Below are 19936 nucleotides of genomic sequence, written 5' to 3'. Positions count from 1 at the left end.
GCTGCACAGCTGCAGGTAGAACTTGGCTATAAGATCCATCAAGGCAGAGATTGTCTCTTGTTTATCACTATATTCCTAGTGTTTAGTACAGTGCTTGGCAAGAGTAGGTGCTCATAAAAATTTAGTGAACAATGAAAGAAGCAACAAAACTGCTTAGTAGAAAGGAAATAGTCCACAAAAGTACATACTTTTACAATAAAATAATTCACTTAACAAGCTTCATTACTTGATTTCCTTAGAAAGTCTTCAGTTCTTTCCTGTTATAACCAGAGGAATTTACAAAATCTGAAGGATTTAGGATATTCAAGACGACAGTTAGATTTAGGAATGGGGTGGTAGAAGTAGACCGTTTACCACAGAGAGAAGTAATATGCTGGAGGCATAGCAGTCAGGGGTCACTTAATGTAGAGACAATTGACCTGAAGGCTAAACAATATCGCCTAGAGGAGCAGGGTGGTGGAAGGACCACCTGAGCCATTGAACCCACAACAACACCCTAAGAGTTGCAATGTAATAACCTGTGTACGTAATAATAGGTAAGTAATACTTACTCTCAGTTTGCTAAAGTAAATAAGCATTTCCATTAAAAGTTGTTGAAAACTTAAACATTTTAGTTCATAAATTTTTTTTTAACTTCCAAAATGACACTATCATTCCTTGAAAGTGTGAGATAAGTAGTGCTGACTAGATCCATAAAAGAGTTGATAATATGGGCCTTTTCCCATGTTACCGACATATGTCAAACATACAAAATGGTAAAAATGATGGATGGGGGCAAATAAAAGGCAGTATTTGTGTAGCTCAAGTCGATACTCCAAGAATTAATATCGTAATATACTTCTTGAGTACTTATGCTTCTCGTTTTGCATCTATCTCATGAAACTCAGCATATTGTAAACTGTGATCTTGAAGAGGCAATGTTTTTAATTTTTATTGAAGGATAAACATACAGGGAAGAGTACAAAGAAATATACACTCAATGAACAGTCACAAAGTTATAGTCAAGTAACAAGCATCCAGATGAAGACAAAGAGCATTATCAGAAAGAACCCCAGAAGCTCCCTGTGCCTCTTTCTCTGCCTGTCTTCCCCTCGCCACTGCTGTAGAGCGCCACCATCCTGATGTCCAACAGTAACATGGTTTAGCTTGAAGCAATGGTGTCAACATTTTTTCTGAAAAGCTTTGGAGGTTCCTTTAATGAGCTTCAGATAAAGAGGAAAGAAGTATGACTATACACTGTTAGCCTTTGTTTGACTTTGTTTCTCCTTCTGAATCATGCCTGAGGATAAGGATGATTGAATAAGATCAGAGTGCTTGGATAGTCTCAGTTTGGGTCTGTACTCAAGTCCCATGTTTGTGGAAAAGATGGATGCTGTATGTGTTCCACATTTCTCTGTTTTGAGGAGAAACACAATTTTGTCATGTCAACTTTATTTTCTGCTTGTGTCTGGACTTCAAAGGGAATTACCACCACTCCATTCAGACTGAAGTCCTGTCTACCTTTGATGTTGTCATCTATGTTAATTTGTTCTTAAATCAGCATGCTGCCTAGACTTATTCCCAGGATTTATGCAAGGTATGAAAAGGGAAGTGTTTTCTCTACTTTACACATTTATAATTAGCTGTTTAGAATTAACTATTTGGGCTTTCAGAATTAATTATTCATGAGGTATTTGACTTAATTTTCTGTACAGGACAGAGTGATCAATAAAAGGTGGTTTGGATGGAATTTTCCAAACCACTGGCTTTGTATTATAAATCTCAGCCTGTAACATTCTTCACATTCCTAGTTTCTTAGGATTTTAGTCAAATTCTTATGTTTTCCTATTTATAAATTGAATTGACTCTTAAACTTTTGCTATTTAGAGAAGTGAAAGTATGTGTGTGTGTGCGCGCACGCACACGTGCATGCATGCACCCCTTTCAACTGTGCAAGTTATTTTGGGGGCTTTCTGAGTCAAAAAATTTGTCCATTCAACAGCTGTCTTGTTGCCTTGCTAACCAGGTTTTCTTAGGTTTGTCTGAGGTTCCAGTTTTAAGACTACTAAGGGTCTTGATCCTCAGCTGGGACTACTGATTAGGAGTTTATCTGGTGTAATTTTATATGCTATTTACTTTGGCTAGTTTTTTTAAATTGTGAAATGTACATAATATAAAATTTACTATTTAGAATTTGTATTCATTCATAGCAGTTTTAATCAACAGCTAATGAGGATTGCCTGTGTGCCTTGAGCCAAAGTTGGTAGATCATTGGAAAATTATCAAAAAAGTGTAAATAAAGTTTGTTCTCAAGATCCCTGTTCTTAAAGAGATTAAGCCTTCTTGTTTCATCAGAGAAGCAAGATATATGCACACCAGTTAAACATTGCTTCATGGTAGATGAGGCCCCAAATGTTCAAGGGAACACTTTGTGTAAAGGTGAGACTCATTTTGGTCTTTAATCAGGGGCAGGATCTGTCTAGTTTGAGAGGGACAAAATCTTTACATACGTAAAGAGTTTTTTTAGTGCTTTCTGCATGGCCGGGCCCTGAGCTAAACACTTTGTAACATACATAAAGATTTTTATTTTACCTCTTAGTTTGCATACAGTACAATACATTCTTGGGAAACAGTGGTGAACTAAAATAGCATACCAGCTAGTTCAGTGTTAAACCCATTGTCTTTCACAGAATCATTTGCTTTTAAAATAAGCTGAATATTCAGATGAAGGAACATATTGTCACATAATTAGAAAAAAAAGAAAATATTTCTTTTTTTGCCTGTAAAATAAAAAACATAATTTGTATTTTTAAAAGTCACAGAAGCCAAACTTACTTAACTTGTGATGTAGACAGTATTAAAAATTCAGATTTACATGGCAGGAGGTTAAACTTCCTATTAAAATTCTGTGCAAATATCTGTGTTCATGCAGCATTAAACTTTTCAATGTATTACCTCTTGGGAGTAAGTATTTCATTAGTGAGTTTAGAACAATTGTGGTTGTAGTTTTTATGAAAAACAATTGTATAAAAATAAGCATGTAATGCAACACATATTTATTGAAATTAGTCTTGAATGTCTCCTACACTGAAATCAGGTAAAAAGTTTAGAATGGGTGTGTATTGTGGATAAAGAGTGAGTTACTACTAATTCTGAATAATGTTGTCCCAGTGCTTAATGGCAAAAGACGGTGCCCATTTTATTTATGTTTGTAATGGGTTAAGGATTTAAACTGGGCTACATGTAATGTCTTACAATAAGAATTAAAAAGTTCAAACCTTTTTTCTCTTCTTACATCTGCAGACAGGCAAATGTACATTGGGGACCACCATGTTCACGTGACATCAAGAGGAAGCGGAAACCAGTGGCCACAGCATCTTTGTCTAGCCCCAGTGCAGGTGATTACATGCAGTTATCATTTATTGAGCATGTACCGTGTGTCAGGCACTAAATTATGTGTTTCGTATACCTTTTCATGTAATGTTTGTGATAGTGTAGATCATTTTACTCCCACTTTACATGGGAAAACTGAGACTACAAGAAATAATTAGCCTAGTTCTCGCTGATTCTGAAAGTCTATGCTTTTTCACTGTTACGTGACTGTCTAGAGTTTGAAACCCTATATTCCACTATCAGCAATCTCCAGTCATCTGAGCTTTTGTTTTAGCACAGACAGGAAATTAGGTCCATGTTAATGAAAGTCCAGGTGAGGTGGCAGTTCAGTCAGCAGTCAGGCAGTCACACGGGGTTATTTACTTTCTTGTTTTGCATACAGTACAGTACATTCTCACTGCTTTTATAAAGGGACTGCTAATATTTTACTGGTCATGACATTCCTAATTAAAAACAATTTTTTAGGCTAAAACTTTTCATTTTTTTTTTTTTAAACAAAACTAACACGAATTGGTAGAAGCCAAAATAGTGCTTATCTTTGGTGGGGGGAGGGGGGCAGTGACCAAGAGAGGGCACAAAGAAGCCTTCTGGGCTGTTGGCAGTGCTCCATATGATGAACTTGGTGTGGTGTATGGCTGCTTACATAGGTAGAATCTGGAGCTGTGCACTTAGGATTGATGTCCTTCACTGTGTGTATGTTATCCTTCAATGAAAAAAAGGGGAGAGTTATGTATTTATTAATATTTCAGTGAGAAAACTGGATATTGAATATGTCATTGAATATTTTATTTTGTTTAGAAAATGCTACCCATTATATAGATCAGAGCAGTTGATAGCTGAATAGAGAGTAAACCTCAGACAGATGGGGAGGGAGCCCTGTCCTCTACCTGGACTTAGTAAGTTTTGGTGAACTGTGAAATTGTCCTCTTTGAGCTTCTGTTTGTGATGTCTGCTTGATGGTGGTTCATACTGGATAGTCTTCATCACAGGTCTGATGATTGTAGTACTTTTTTTTTTTTTTTTTTTTTTTTAGTGCTTTCCACATGGCCAGGCCCTGAGCTGAACACTTTGTAAACATTATTTCACCTAATCTTTGCAACAGCCTTGTAAGGTAGACGCTGTTTTTATTCCCAATTTACACATGAGAAAACCAAGGCTTAAATCACTTCCCTGAGGCCACATGGTTGATAAATTGCAGAGCCAAGATCAGACCAGTTTCCCTGTGACTCTGGAGCTGTCCTCTCGAGCACTGCAGGTGTTCTTCTTTTTGTATACAACAGGATCAAGTCCAGACTATGACCCCGCATCACAACTCAGATCCTCATTCAGTCTGTGGTCTTGGAAGCATTAAAAGAAAACCACCCTTCTTTTATCTTTTTGTTCTTTTTTTTTCTCCTTAATATCTAGCTTCTAGTTTTAGCTTTTAATTGCTTATAAGAGAGGAACGAACCATTGGGAAGAGTTTAAAATCCTTATTCCATATTCAGGTTGGGAAATGTACGTGTGTGGGGGTGGGTATTAAACAAGACTTGAGCATTAAACATTTCCCCTCCTGAGCCCAGCTCCTCTCCTCTCACTTGTTGACTAAGCCCTGCTTCACTGAGCATTTTCTTTTTTTTTTACTCACAACCTGAGTGCCCCATGGAGGTGAAGGACATAGCCTGAGTCTGTGCCATCAGTCAGTAGAATAAATGGGCTTGCTCTGCCTAACATCGGGCCATCTCGGATACCACCTCTTTTATAGGAATGAGTGATGAAGAGAGGTGCGTTCCGCTTTGCCGCTGTATTAATACACATCAGGGGCCAGCTCCTGGCACTAAATCACGCTACTGCATACATCTGTTATCGGACTCTTCACCAGTGTGATGAACAAGACTGCAGATAGAGGCTTCCTTGTGTCATTCTTTATAGGATTTTCCTAAAAGAATAAATAGCTCAGATCTCTGCCAACACTCTCCCCTGTCACTGTGATGAATTCAGCTTCTTTCTTAAACATGCAGCCACAAATCTTTTCCCTTTTTTCCCCTCCCCCACTGGTAGAAAGTTTTGAGTTGAAATTGACTGAATTTAAAGATATTAATAAGGGTAGAGAGGTGAAGAGCAGGAAGAAACAGTATGTCTTCCTTGTTTTTATGTAGTAATAGTAACAAAAGGCCAAGGAAAAAGACCGTAAATGACCATAGGGTTGTTAAATAGACCCATTTTGAAAGTGTAGCACCTTTATTTTCTTTGTATCTTCATTCTCCCCTCCTTATGGCTTTCTAGCCTACAGGTGTCTAGTGCACAGAACCACATCCTGGATCTTAGTGAGCAAGCATGCTAACCTGCTTCTGAGACTTGATACACCAAAACAGGGATTTTCCCGCAAGTGTCTCCCTCATGCTGAAGTGAACTAGCTGAATATGCTCTTAAAGAATGTACTTAGAAAAGAAAAAAATGGATTATCTTCTCCAAAATTTGAGACTAAGTAGCTGTAAAAATCATAATAAACCCAGATGAAAACCAGACTTCGTTTTCTTGAAATGATTTTCTTCATCAGAATGGTAGATCAGAGCCATCGGCATGCAGATTCCAATCCTTCAAAAAGTAAACACATGGCTTTTGATAAAGCGGATTTGAGGTGATCAGAAATTCTGTTGAGAACCCAGCTATTTGTGTGAGTATATTTTAGCTATCCCCAAAACTTTTTCTGACCTTTCTCTTTCTGGGATAGGATATGTGTGCTTAGAGTATCATTTAGAAGGATACCTAATAGTTAATCTGCTAATTAGTTACATCAGGTTTCAAATACTAGGTCAGTGACATAAGAGAAAGAAAGAGAGAGAGAGATGTGAATTGTCAAATGGATTGTCAGATGCATTCACAAGAGCAGAACTGCTTATCTGTTTTGCTCACTACTGTACCCCTAGCATCTAAATGAATACCTAGCCCATGGAACAAACCCACTAGTTATTTGTTGGAAGAATAAATTATTAGAATCTCAAAGTTGAAACAGAGTGATTCCTGATGTACTCTAACCACATGGTTGGATTCAGTAGTTCCATTTTAGGATGTCCCTTTTCTCGGGAGTCATAGGGCAAATTCTTACTGCCCACTGTGTCTTTTTAAAGTTTAAATGTTTTTTAAAATTTAACATGTTTCTTAGTAAATATTAAATGGGTATAAAAGAACGTTTATAGCAGATATGTAAGGAGTAAAGAAAATATAGCAAATATCCATGTACCTACCATTCACTTTAAGAAAAAGTTAAAATTTTCTTTCTTAAAAAGTTAAAATTGTCTTTAAAAGTCTTCTCCCTGCTCTCCTCGGAGGTAAAAGTTATTCTGATTGTTTTTTATTGTTTGTTATTCTTTTGTTTTTTTTCAAGTAGTTTTAGCAGACATATGTATCTTCAAGCAATATATTGTCTAGTTTTGTGTTTTTGAACCCTTGTATATATGGAATCAAAGTATGTCATATTTTATGTTGTAGCTTTCACCTGGTTCTGTTTTTGAGATTCAGTCATGCTTTGTCCTGCCAAAATCTAGTTTTCAGCTGCCATGTATATGGTATTCCATTGTATGAATATGATTAATATACTATAATTGAATGTTCTTGATGGACATTTGGACCGTATTCCTGTTTTATGCTATTATGGAAAATACTGCACTGTTCTCTGAGAGAACAAGTGCAAACATTCTTTGAGGCCACTTCCCGCTCGTTAGGATGGCTGTATCAAAAACAGAGAGCATCAGGTGTTGGTGAGGATGTGGAGAAATTGGAACCCTTGTGCAGTACTTGTGGGAAGGTAAAATTGTGCATTGCTGTGGAAAACAGTATGTAAAAAAAAATTCCTCAAAAAATTAAACATAAAACTACCATATGATCCAGCAATTCTGTTTCTGTGCATATACCCAAAAGAATGAAAAGCAGAGACTCAAAATAGATTTTTGCACACCTCTGTTTACAGCAACATTATTTGCAATTGGCAAGATGGGAACAACTCACATGTCCATTGCTGGATGAACAAAATGTGCTGTATACGTACAATGGAATATTATGTAGCTTGAAAGTCTTTCTTATTCAGAATGAAACTGCTACAAGCTACAAATTGGATGAAGACATTTGCTAAGTGAAATAAGTGAGACATAAAAGGAGAAATATTGTATGATTCCACTTTTATAAGCTGCCTAGAATAGTCAAATTCATAGAAACAGAAAGACAAATAGTGGTTGCCAGGGGCCAGGGGAAGAGGGAAATGGGGAGAGTTATTGTTTAATGGGTATGGAGTTTCCATTTGAGATGATGAAAAAGTCCTGGTGATAAATAGTTGTGATAGTTACACAGCAGTGTGAATGTACTTAATGCGACTGAACTGTACACTTAAAAATGGGTAAGACAGCAAATTTTATATATTTTTTACTGTAATAAAAAATAGCAAAAAAAAAAAGTTTTTCTAGGGTAGTGCTTTTTTCACTGCTGTTTGGTGACCATGTAGGTATAGTTTTTTGAAATTTATTACCAGTTAAATATGAGTGAGTATGTGTGCCTGAGTTTGTTGTGAGTGTGTGTGTGTATGAGAGAAAAAAAGAGAGAGAGATTTGAGTTGTCAAATGTATTTCCTGCTGCTCCGGTGAAGTTCCAAAATGTTTGAAAGCTTTTGCCCCCAAGAAACTCTTGTATCTAGAGTAACAGCTTTCAAGATAGTTTTACATTAGCCCACAATAAGAAATTCATGTTTGAATATGTGTGTTGATTGCACATGTAAATCTGAAATAAATCCTGGGTGCATGCTGATACTTTCTATTTTTTTCATTGAGAAAAAAAATGGTCATGACCCACTAAATTGATTTCGTGACCCGCAATTTGAAAATTACTCTTCTAGGTTACATTTCTGGGAGTGGAATTATTGGGTGACAGGGTAAAATCCAAACTTTCCTAGGTTTTGCCATATTTTAGTATATATTTGTTCTTAGCAGAGTGGGTGGAGATGATGGTTTGTGCCACTCCACTCAGGGGCGTTTGGAAATGTGAAGTAAATGTTTGTTTGTCACAATGACTGGGGAATGTTCCTGGCATTCGGTAGATAGGATCCAGATCGGTGAGTGTTCTGAAGTATACAGGACAACCCTGCACAAGCCATGTCTCCTGTCCAGAATGTCTTTAGTGATCTTATTGGAAAATATTGGGCCTGATTGTGCTCTTTTTCTGCCATTTTCCTTGTTGTATGGTATATATTCATTGGTAACACTGCCCTGTCGGAGGCATGGGTTGTGGCAGGAAGAGCGTGGGGTTTAGAGTCCAGTATCTGTGTTTGAATCTTGATATTTAACCAGCTCTGTTTTATCCCTGAACAATTTGTCTGATCTCTCTATACCTCAGTTCCCTGATCTAGAAAGTGGAGATCGCTATGAGTCATCTCTACGAGTATCTATAAGTAAGGGTTTGTATTAACAATTAAGATCATGAGTATTCATTGTTTAAGCAATAGGCACGTAAGTACTTTATAAGTGATTTTTACTACATTATGAATGCGTGCTACTGAGTTTATTTATTTGTTCAATTGAATCCATTTTCTCAGATTAGGAAATACTATCTTACTTAAATTGTCTTTACTTTTTTGTAGAGAAAAAAGAGATACCTTATGTGGCCACTTAGGTTACTAGGACATGAAGTATAAGGATTAAGAAAATTTTGTTTCTAAGTGTCTCTCATTCTAATTTGTCTTATTCTAATTTATCTCCCCTTGATGTTTTTGCTTCCCTCTATTGTAACCTTACTAGTTCACATGGATGCAGTGGAGCCAACCACACCAGCGTCACAAGTCCCCAAATCACCCAGCTCTGAGTGGTTGGTCAGGACCTCTGCAGCAGAGAAAGCCACAGATGCAGCTACTACATTTTTTAAAATGCCACAAGAAAAGAGCCCTGGATACAGCTAGAGAGCAAGACTTCACCCTCCAGGAGCTGACTGGGTGTTGCTGAAGCAAATGTTGGACTTTGTGTTAGATAGTCTTGCATATCTTAATCGACATTCCCAGTCCTTTCACCACCAGAACCAACTCCTCTTTCAAACACAGCAGTGGACTCTCTCTCAGAAGATCATGTTGTGGGAGTCTTTTTTTTTTTAATAGTAAAATATTGAGGCAGCAAGTTTTTACAAAAAGGTCATCCTCTGCTCTATTTGTTACCTTGTTATTGCTGTCTCAACATTTACTACAGCTCCATTTACAGAGCTGTTGCTTTTTTGCAGTTGTCTTTGTTCTTGAAAAACCAGTAACTGCTTCTGCATACGTTTTGTGTAGAGCTTTTAATATCATTTGAGGAAGTTCCAAATTTGTAGCCAGTTCCAAACAAATTTAAATACTGAGTTGAGGCCTGTATGGAATTGTTTGCAGGAGATAAGGCTTGCCTTTGAGCCTACTCTTGATTCACGCAGAGTGCCAATAAGATAAATCAACGAGGTTCTCATTTTGGAGCCTCAAAAGAGACACCAGCAACTGGGCCTTGAGAACTTCCATTTTTTTGCAGATTGTCTGCAGAAACTCAGACAGCTCATCAGCAGCAGCAGCTGTATTGTATTTTACCTCATCTTCAGAGTTTATGTTCTACTGAAAGAGGACGTGTGTATACATGCACACGCACACACACAGCTTGGTGTAATGGAGACGATGGTTTAGGTGTACAGCAAATTTAAAATAGTCAGTGAATTGTGTCTTACTACTTCATGTCCCAGTGTAAGCCTTTATGTCCTAAGCAGAACTTTATTGTTAGTATTATAGGTTAATAACCTGCAGCAGAAATTCATACTCTATTATAATAATGGCTTCTTGGGGCCATGCTTTGGGGAGGTAAAATGTCTTTTTGACATGCATTTATATTTGGCGTGTTTATGATGGCTCAGCTGCATGTGGAGTTATATATACAGTCGTGCCTGAAGTTGGATGCTGCTTTGTCAAAATGAGAAATAAGTGATGGCCTGGAGCTGCTGGAGAGAAGCCACGCTTTCTAAAAAGTATTATCAAGAGTGTCTGTCATTCATTCAGGAGACTAGCTGACAGAAGGGCTTTTTTTTAATACCAATGAGTGCATTTACTCTGAAATACACAGAAGCTCTTGGTGAATTGCTGCCTGCTCTGGTCACATTGTAGAGGGACTCCCACTCATGTACCTGCTTATTTTCTGTCTTAAACAGGTGCTGGATGGGGCAGCACCTCCTTCCCCCAAAATGTGATTGCCTCTGTTTCCCATACAAAGTGTAATGATGGGTTGCTTTATCATACTCCCTTTTACAATTATAGTCCTTATCAGTGGAAACTCCAGATTTCTTTATCGATGAAGTGGGGAGGTGGGTGGGCATGAATCTAGTTGGAAAAGGGGACTTGAAGCTAAGTTTACATGGCACTTTAAGACTGAGAACATGTCAGTTGTTCAAATCAGGAATATGGTAGAGGGAGAGCAGGTGGAGATGATGGGACGGGAAAGTGCTGAAAGCGGTCCAGCATGCCTCTGAGTCGCCCTTGGTTCTCATGCAGCAGTGTGTGCTTACAGGGGTGTTCCACTCTTGGTTCTCATGCAGCAGTGTGGGAGAGTGCTGAAGCCGGCCCAGCATGCCTCTGAGTTGCCTCTGGTTCTCATGCAGCAGTGTGTGTGCTTAACAGGAGTGGAGATGATGGGACGGGAGAATGCTGAAACTGGCCCAGCAGACCTCGGAGTCACCCGTGGCTCTCATGCAGCAGTGTGTGTGCTTACAGGGATTTCCCAGGCTGCACTTCCTTTCCCTGTGGGCTGCACCCACAGAAGTATAGAAAATATGTCTGTTGAATGTAAATTGGTACCACTGAATTGTTTTAGTGATGAGGTTAGATTTTGTTGTCATGTGCATTGTCACCATAGTGACCTGTGGCATATATTTTTAACATACTTGGTTGGGTTTGAGAGAAATCTGTGGACATAATTTTTTGTTTGTGTCAAGCTGTATGACTCATGCAGTGATTGGTCCCATGATCATGGCCTATTAGTGAACAACGCCAAAGGTCAGGTGGCCAAGGTGTTCCCACATTTTTTCTATATAACTTATTGCCTGATAGTCTACCTTTCTACCTATGATTAAAAATAATTTTTATATACAACATTATTTACATTTCAAACATCTCTACAAAGTCATGCCAATTTAAGGAGACAAAAACAGTCACAGAGTTGAGTGACTTGCTCCAAATCACAGAACTAAGCCAGGACTAGAATCCCAGACTTTCAGATTTTCTCTGCCCTGGGTTATAATCTCTTGTTTTTCAGTGATAGACCTGAGTCAGTCTGAGATGCTTATTTATGAAACAGTATGCCGTGAATATTTAGTATCTTCTTGGGCATGCTTTTCTACCCATTTTGAATACTTTCAACAGGGATTACCCAAGAATGCAACATCTACCTGTAATAAATGGGGAGAAAGTTAGTTGCCTGAGAGAATAGAATATTAAGCACACAAATACTTTCCAACACAGGGTTGTAAATTGTGCTCCTCATTTTAAGGTGCTGTATGTGCATGTTTAAGGAATTATTAATCAATGTATTCTGCTTGCTTTCTGTATTAACCAGTTCCAGAGGATAGCCTTAGAGATGAGTGTATTTTGAATCTTAAAACTTAAAGTTTCTTTATATGCGGCACAGTGTATAATGTCATAAGTTAAGAAAAATCTATTATCTTTCAAAGAAATTACCTAGTTTCAAAAATCAGGTTTTGTAATCAGTGTTGAAAAACTCTGAAACATGACTTACTTTGAGGATGATCCTTGAGCTCATGTATTTGATCTGCTCAAAAGTAATAACTAAAGCTGAGTTAAACAGTTTTTATTTATTTTAAGGTTCTGATTTTTCCCAGCTGGCTACACAGATGGCTGTCTGAATCCTAATTTTGTGTGTTTTCCACGATGGGCAGAAGTCAAAACATTATCTGCTTCTGTGAGGATCATTAATAAAAAGTTGGTTTTAATTACGAGTTTAAGGGAATTTTAGATTATTTTTCAGATGCAGTATTTGAAAGGAACAAAACTCTCGTGTTGCTTTTTGTTGTTGTTGTTGTTGTTTCCTAGAGACAGGTTCTTGATCTGTCACTCAGGCTAGAGTGCAGTGATGTGTTCATAGCTCACTGTAACCTTGAACTCATAAACTCAAGCCATCCTCCTGCCTCAGCCTCCTGAGTTGTGAGAACTACAGAAGTGTGCCATCACACCTGGCTAATTTTTTAAGTTTTTGTAGAGATGGGGTCTTGCTCTGTTGCCTATGCTGATCTTGAACTCCTAACCTCAAGCAATCTTCCTGCCTCGGCCTCCCTAAGTGTTGTAGTAATAGGTGTGAGCCACCATGCCCAGCCTTGTGTTGCCTCTTGGTAAGAACTAATAAAAGGAAATTAGTAGCTTGTTTACCTGGTACCGGATTTGGAGGGGGCTGAGTATAGTTTTTACTGAGTGGTATGTGGTTGGAAAATAGGCCACATTAGCCTTGAATTGTTTAGAAATCAAATGCGATTCGAAATTTTAGAGGACATTGCTGGGCTATGAAATAGGCTACTAACAAGGCTATTTTTGTAGCAAAATGGCCAAAAGCTGAAATAAATCTTCTTAGTCTGTGATACGTGTAGAGCATCCTTTGTTAAGTAAAGCACAACACCTAGGACAAGTAACTAAACTAGTTATGACTTCCAAATAGATTGATAGAGCCTTGCATTTTGGAGTTAGAGCCACTGTAGCTGTATCTATATACCTGTAATATAGCCTGGGAAGTTCTGTTGCTGCAGAGTTATCATTAAAGTCACTTGGAATTGAAGAAGATACGGAGTGTTGAGACAAAGGAACTAGGCTGGCACAGTCATTGCTGATGTGATGGGTTCTCCACTTTGGCTCCAGGCGTAGGCTCCTGGTGGTGATGCATGATTCATTTCAGGTCTTTGTTTCATTTTGGCTTCATTACTGTGGTTCTGAGCCACACAGGTTTCTCCCCCTGGGGAGAAGACTGTAAAAACCTCAGCGTTAGCAGCTGTGTTCAGTGCCCTGTATGTCTTGTGAAGCTTATCTGAGCTGGACTGAGCAGAGTGGCTCACTCTAGCAGCTGTGGATGCAGTCTAGTTGGAGGCATGGCTTGGAGGACATTATGGTTCATGCGATGGTTGGAGGGATGGTAAAAGCAGTTAGCTCTTGTCAGCTGCTTCCCTCTGCTGGTGCTTGAGCTGCCAATTTTGTCTGTCAGTGTTTCCTTATCTCCCACTCCTGTTGTGAAAGGTCACAGAGTTACTGTCACTGGCAACAATTTCTCCCCTTAGAAGAAATCTGGTACAGAGGGAAAGGGTGAGGAAAATGGTGAATTCCATCACTCAGAACTAAATGCAGGTGGCACAGAGACGCTTTCTCCTGTGCTAACGTCTCCAAAAGATGAACATCAAATGCCCAGAAACAGCAACATCAAAAAGAAGGAAGATGAGAAGTATTGTTGAAGAGTATGGACTACAGGGTTTTTAACAAGTCCAGCAAAACAAACTTATGGCCAAAAGAAGACATTTTTCTATCACTGCAAGTAGACATCATAATGCTTGGTAAAATTGCCAGATTTAGGGAATAAAAAATTTTTCAAGTACAGTATTGAAGAATGGGGGCATATCCTGAAGACATTCAGCAAAGAAGCAATCTTGGCAAGGTGGAGAAGTGGGAAGCAACGTGGAGAGAAAGGGAGCTGCCCAGCAGGAATTCTCAGCGTGTGGTCCCTAGGCCAACAACACCAGCACACCTTGCCCACACCAGACCTACTGAATCAGAAACTGCCAGCGCAAGGCCCAGCAGTCTTTCCATAAGCCCTCCCCCCTGGAGGAGGGGTGCATGCTCAAGTTTGAGAACCATAGACTTTGCCACAGTTTAAAAGATGTTTTAATGGACTGGTCTCCTTCTAAGCTCTGAGATGCTCTCATATTCCCTCCATAAGTAAAGAGATGTGTTTTTTTTTTTTTTGTATAATTCTTTGCAGAAACTGTTAATGTCTTTATTTCTCATATTTTTTTCCCCTACAAGCTCCTGAAAGATCTTTTTGAAAAATTGACAAAGGATGCTATCAAGGGCTATGTTTTTAGATGGATGGAAATAACCTTGAAAATGGATAAAGCCTGGGTGTGGTGACTCACGCCCATAATCCCAACACTTTGGGAGGCCAGGGCAGGAGGATTGCTTTATCGCAGGATGTGAAGACCAGCCTATGCAGCATAGTGAGACCTTGTCTCTACAAAAACTTTTAAAAATTAGCTGGCTGTGGTGGTGCATGCCTGTGGTCCCAGTTGCTTGGGAGGCAGAGGCAAGAGGATCACTCGAGCCCAGGAGGTTGAGAGTGCCGTGAGCCATGATCTGGCCACTGCACTCCAGCCTGGGTGACAGAGCGAGACCCTGTATCAAAAAATGAATAATCAAATAAAAATGGATAAAAATGTAACAATGAATTGTTAGTCTATGAATGATAGTCATTTTTCACAATTGGCAGTAAAAATATGATTTGTGTAAGGTATGAGTTTACCACATTTGTTCTTATAAGATCTTAGTTTCAAGGGAAAGTATCATGTATTTTCCAGCATGATAATGATGAATCATTTAAAGTATGGCTCATAAAAATGAAAAAAAAATATTGGAAGAAAAAACCACCTTGGGTGCATAGGTGTGTAATAAATAGCTGTTGAGTTATTGGTAATCTCTTGCTAGGACTGAATCTCAGTACTTCAGAGAATGTAAAAATCAATTTTCTGTGATCCCACTTAATCACACCATGTTCTCTTTTTTTTAGATTTCAGCTAGCGATTCTGCAGGGGTTGGAGACCAATAGCAATCTCATGCTTTGTTGTTGTTTTTATTGCCTGACTCGTGGATTCAGCATTTCAGAATATGGTACTCTAATCTTAAGGTTTTGAAAAAAAAAAACCGTGGCCATTTTTTCTTTATATTTTACTTGTGTTAATTGGGCTGGGTCCTAACTGGTTGCCAGAGCCCGGAAATCCAGGTTCTGTCTTTTCAGGGAATATGCATAGCTAAAGAGTTCATTGTGTTTGCAAAGGTACACTAGGAGTTCTCATTTCCTCAGATGCTCATGTGTGTAGGCTGTTAAGCTCTCATTTCAATTTTTGCAGTCTTTTAAAACACCACACAATTTTTCTTTTCCATCTTAAAGACCAGTTAAAACTACCTCTGGCCACAAATGTTAGTGTTACTAGATATTATCAAGGTGTGAGACTAAAAAGTTAGAAGGCTTTAAGATGTAAATTATATAAGTTAATGTTTTATTTCTCTGAAAGTTCTGACCCTTGCTGACCTCTCATTCAAATGTTTTTAATTGAAAGGGGTAAGAAAATATCAGAGAACTTAAAGATGGCCTTCGTGACTTTGACTCAAAATCAACACATTTCATTATGTATAGGTCCTACACCTTGCTTCCTCAAGCGGGCCATGAAAAAAAATCTCATGACCATGCAAACTGATGCCACCCCAAAATCATAGTAACGATTTGAATTGCTCTCAATATTGATCTCAAACTCCCTCCTGTTGTCAGCAGCTACTGCAAACTGGCTATTATAAACCCTTTCTACCCCCACCTTCTCTCAATCTCAGCAGTTAATCTCAGCCCTCCCCCACCACATAACAGCCTCGGGCAGAACTTCCTGCTTAGACACCCTCACACACACCCTTCCTTACCTTCCTGCCAGTGTCTGTCCTGCCCAAGACGTGCCCTAAGCCCTCTCCCTTGATAAATGACTTGATCTAGATACAGCCTCACACTCCTGGCACATACAGCTTTGCATTTAAACATGTTCAGATACTCCTGCTTCAAACAAAAATACCTTTCCTCAACCCTTTGAAGTCCTAACTACCACTAAAATATACTGCCCTTATCTGCACTTTGTCCATTCTGCAGTCCACTGAGGCAGTGGGTTTTAACCCTGGCTGCATGTTAGCATCACCTGGGAAGCTTTAAAACATCCTAATTCTGGACTGGACGACAGACCCATTAAATCAGCATGGGGAGGTGGGACGGGTTTCAGTCTTTAAAAAGAAGTGTAGCTGAGGCTGAGAACCAGCACTCTAAAACCCGGCTGCTACCCTTGCTACCATTAAAACTTCTTGCTGGATTCACCAGTGACTTCTACTGTCAAAATTTAGCCCATAGGTTGATTTTTATGATACTGATGCTATATAACCACTTCCTTCTTTGGAATGCTCCCTTTCCTGACCCTGCTTTCCTGATTTTTCTCCCACTTCTTCGTTCTTTCTGTTTCTCTGAGTTGTTTGGTAGGTCAGTCTAGCACAGACTGGATGCCAGTCTCTGCCACCACCCCCGTTACTTAAGTGAACACCTGTGTGCCAGTGAGTTCCTTTGCCATACCACCTAAATGCACCAACTTAAAAGCACAGATTAGAGGGAAGCGTTCACATTCACTAATCACTGCAGGCTTCTAGGAAAGCATACTAAGGGACTCTGGTCCTTCTTTTACCTCCCTTGTTCCTCCTCCAAGCCCAGTGAGGTAGGAGGAATTGCTGATTAGATTAGTGAGACTCTAAGGTGGATCACTCCTGTTTACTTATGAGTTGCTGTTTATGAAAAGATGACCTGGACTGTGGTCCCTCTTCTGCTTTCTCCTCTTCGGGGTCTTGGCCTGGTAAGGGGGCCCGTGCCCAAAAGAGGCTCCTCTACCTAATGCTGTCTTCAATCTGTGGCTTTCTGCTGCTGGTTAAGATTTTAATTGGGCTGCCTCATCTCTTTTTGACCTTGAGCTTCATGTTGATCTTTATCAAGGAACTTTTTACTGGGGCATCAGCACTAGCCCTATGAATACAGTGAAATTTGATTTCCCAGTCTACTGTTACCATTGCATGCTGCCCCTGGAACTGGATATATGGGTTCCACTTTCATCAGAAGTGATGCTGTGTGTTCCTGATGTCTTTGAATCACTAGTTTCTGATTCAAAATATGGGGTAGGTGGATCTGATTAATAGTCATATGCCTGTGTCCTGGCTAGGAAGTCAGAGTGAGGTTATCTGGAAAGTTGAGCTTCCTCACATGTGGGAAGGTACTTCAGATGCTGGACAGCCAATAAGAATAACAAAGGTCCACCAGAGCCATTGCCTCAGTTACTGATTCAACAAACATTTACTGAACACTGATTAAGCCAAGTCTTCCTCAGGGACCTCTTAGGGAAGAGGATAACTGCCCTAAAGCAGGATACTCCTGGGCCCCTTAGATATACTATCCTTGAGACTATTAGGCCCCTGTCCAGAATACCTAATAATAATAATAATGGTAAATATGTACTTAGTGGTCTGCCATTTGGAAACAACATCTCACTTATTCAACAACTCTAAGTAGGTACTTTTATCTCCATTTTAAAACAATGAAATACACTTACAGTTATATACAAACTTGCTCAAGTCACATATCTATTAAGCGTCAGTGAAGATTCAGATTCAAGTCTATTTGATGTTAAAGAGTGTCTGTTCCCACCCAATACCTCTGCTGCCTCTTTTGACAAACTGAACTGTCAGAGGGCATGTACGTATGCATAAGCTGTGGGCCACTGGGCCCTGGGCCAGTGTCTGATGAGACCTCTTTATTGACTTGTTTCTCTTGGTGGGCTGTTTCTCTACCAGGCAACTGAATGGGCTCATCCCTTCTCTGTGCGTACATGATTGAATGGAGATAGCTGGTTTCTGTGACATCCTCTTATAACAACCTAGTTTTGTTCTTGAGAGTGACCAGAGCGAGAGAAAAGTCAAGATCTTGCAGATCTTGCAAACCTATGGCAATAAAAAGGTATTGTCCTTTGTGTACCAAGGCACAACTGATTCCTAAGCGAGGAAGATCTGTGTTATGAGATCATAATGTTAGTGATAGACTGTTTTCAACACCTTGGTAAACATTTCTTTGACTGTTAGCAAAAGCTGCCTTAGCAGTCTTGACTTTTAGAAATGTCCCTTCATTCAGTAGATGTGTATAGAACACATTTTATGCCAAGCACTCTGCTAGGAGCTGGGTATACAGAGAAGAAAGGCATTCCTGCTCTCATGATGTTCATGGTCTTCTGAGGAAGAGACAAGAAAAGCAAGTATTACGGTGTAGAGTGAGATAAGAATGACAGGGTATTTTGGCAGCAAGGAAGAGGGCACTGTAACTCAAACTGGGCAGTGGAAGAAGTAAAAAAAAAAAAAAAACACGGAACGAAATCCTGAAGGATGAGCAGGAGTTAAGAAGAGTGGATCAAGCCCTCCAAGGGTAAGAGCATGGTTTGTTCAGAGCACTGCAAGTTTTTCGTATGGCCCACATGTAAAGCTTATAGAGGAACAGAGAGAGGAAGGCAGGAGACAGGAAGTGAAGGGTCCTGTGTATACTGGCTTACTTGTTGAGTTGGAGAACTATTGCAGTATTCCTCAGCTAAGCTCAGGGTGCATTCATGGAAACCCTACTGCAACTGGCCCATTGTGCATACAAAGCTGGAACTGAGATGTGAACAGGTTGGCATTGCCTTGGTCACCTTCCGTGGGAAATATAGCTAGGCCCACTTATTGGTAGGAGCTACTGACATGTTAAAACTAGGTTAAACTGAATTGGAAGTAATGCTTTATTTGGAATCATGGCTGACTGATTCCATTACATGTTCTAGCATGATACCAGTCTGAGGTTATTCCCCTTGAACCACCGACTTAGTAGAGTTTAATGCACAATGTGATGGTCTTAGTTCCTTGTACTGTTCTTCAGCAACAAAGTTGTTCAACTGCCAGTTAAGTTTTTTGGGCTTTGTTTCTCAGTAGTGACAGTAAATTTGTGTTGATCTGTTTACAAAACCTTTTGGACTGAACACCTTAGCAATCTTTGATATTTTAAGCCTACAGAAAGTGCCCATGGGATAAAACCAATCTGCTGATCTGATCCCATGATTTTGGTCTCATTAATACTATGCTATAAATAAAGTTAGCTAAACCTTTTGAAACTGCATAAAAGTGAAATAATTGCGAGTTTTGGGCCAACATTTTTCCTGAACAGCTTCTGACTGACCAGCATTTTAAATTAGGTGATGTAGTCTATCTTTTGTACATAGAAATAAGAAAGTGGCTTTTATGTTCCATTATTAAAATAGTATAGGGAGGACAGGTAAATATACTAATTTTTCATTGCTCCTACTAGAGAATTAAGGTATATTGACTAACGAAATAGAGGATTATGGGGATCATATGAAAATATGATTAAAGAGATTATCACTAGAAGAAAAATTCAGACTGCTAATTATGAGAAAAAACATGTATGCACAACCAAACAAATCACAAAAATTAAAGATTTCTAAAACAATAGAATAGGAACAAGTGTACCTGTCATATTAATAAAAGTAAACTTAGCTGTAGATAAAAGGCAAAAATGTCAGCAAACACTAATTTCATGTTATAAGATTCAGAAAGGTTGAGCAAAAGTAAACCAAGCAAACACAAACAAGAAAATGAGTTGTAGTCTGCATATCAGGCAAGGTTGCACTTAGGGAAAAAGAATTGAAAGGAAAAGAAAAACACTACATAATGCTAAAG

The 19936-nt window shown here is 39.1% G+C and overlaps 1 protein-coding gene across 5 annotated transcripts in view; it reads left to right on the top strand.

The window, feature by feature from the left end:
* The window catches only part of GPATCH2L (G-patch domain containing 2 like), a 60653-nt gene extending 41303 nt beyond the window's left edge, over window positions 1-19350 (top strand). For 2 of the 5 annotated variants that reach the window (XM_023184557.2, XM_023184563.2), the window contains exons 9-10: window positions 3283-3377; window positions 9135-19350. In XM_023184557.2, the coding sequence (XP_023040325.1) occupies window positions 3283-3377; window positions 9135-9292 (253 nt within the window). In that variant the 3' untranslated portion in view covers window positions 9293-19350. The other 3 variants (XR_002724909.2, XM_023184582.2, XM_023184569.2) reach the window with 3 other exon arrangements.
* Window positions 19351-19936: the final 586 nt, after the last annotated feature.

The sequence above is a fragment of the Piliocolobus tephrosceles genome, chromosome 6, assembly GCF_002776525.5.
Source record: "Piliocolobus tephrosceles isolate RC106 chromosome 6, ASM277652v3, whole genome shotgun sequence".
NCBI lineage: Eukaryota > Metazoa > Chordata > Mammalia > Primates > Cercopithecidae > Piliocolobus > Piliocolobus tephrosceles.
The sequence above is the reverse complement of the archived record's forward strand: the minus strand, read 5'-3'. Positions and strand labels throughout refer to the sequence as shown.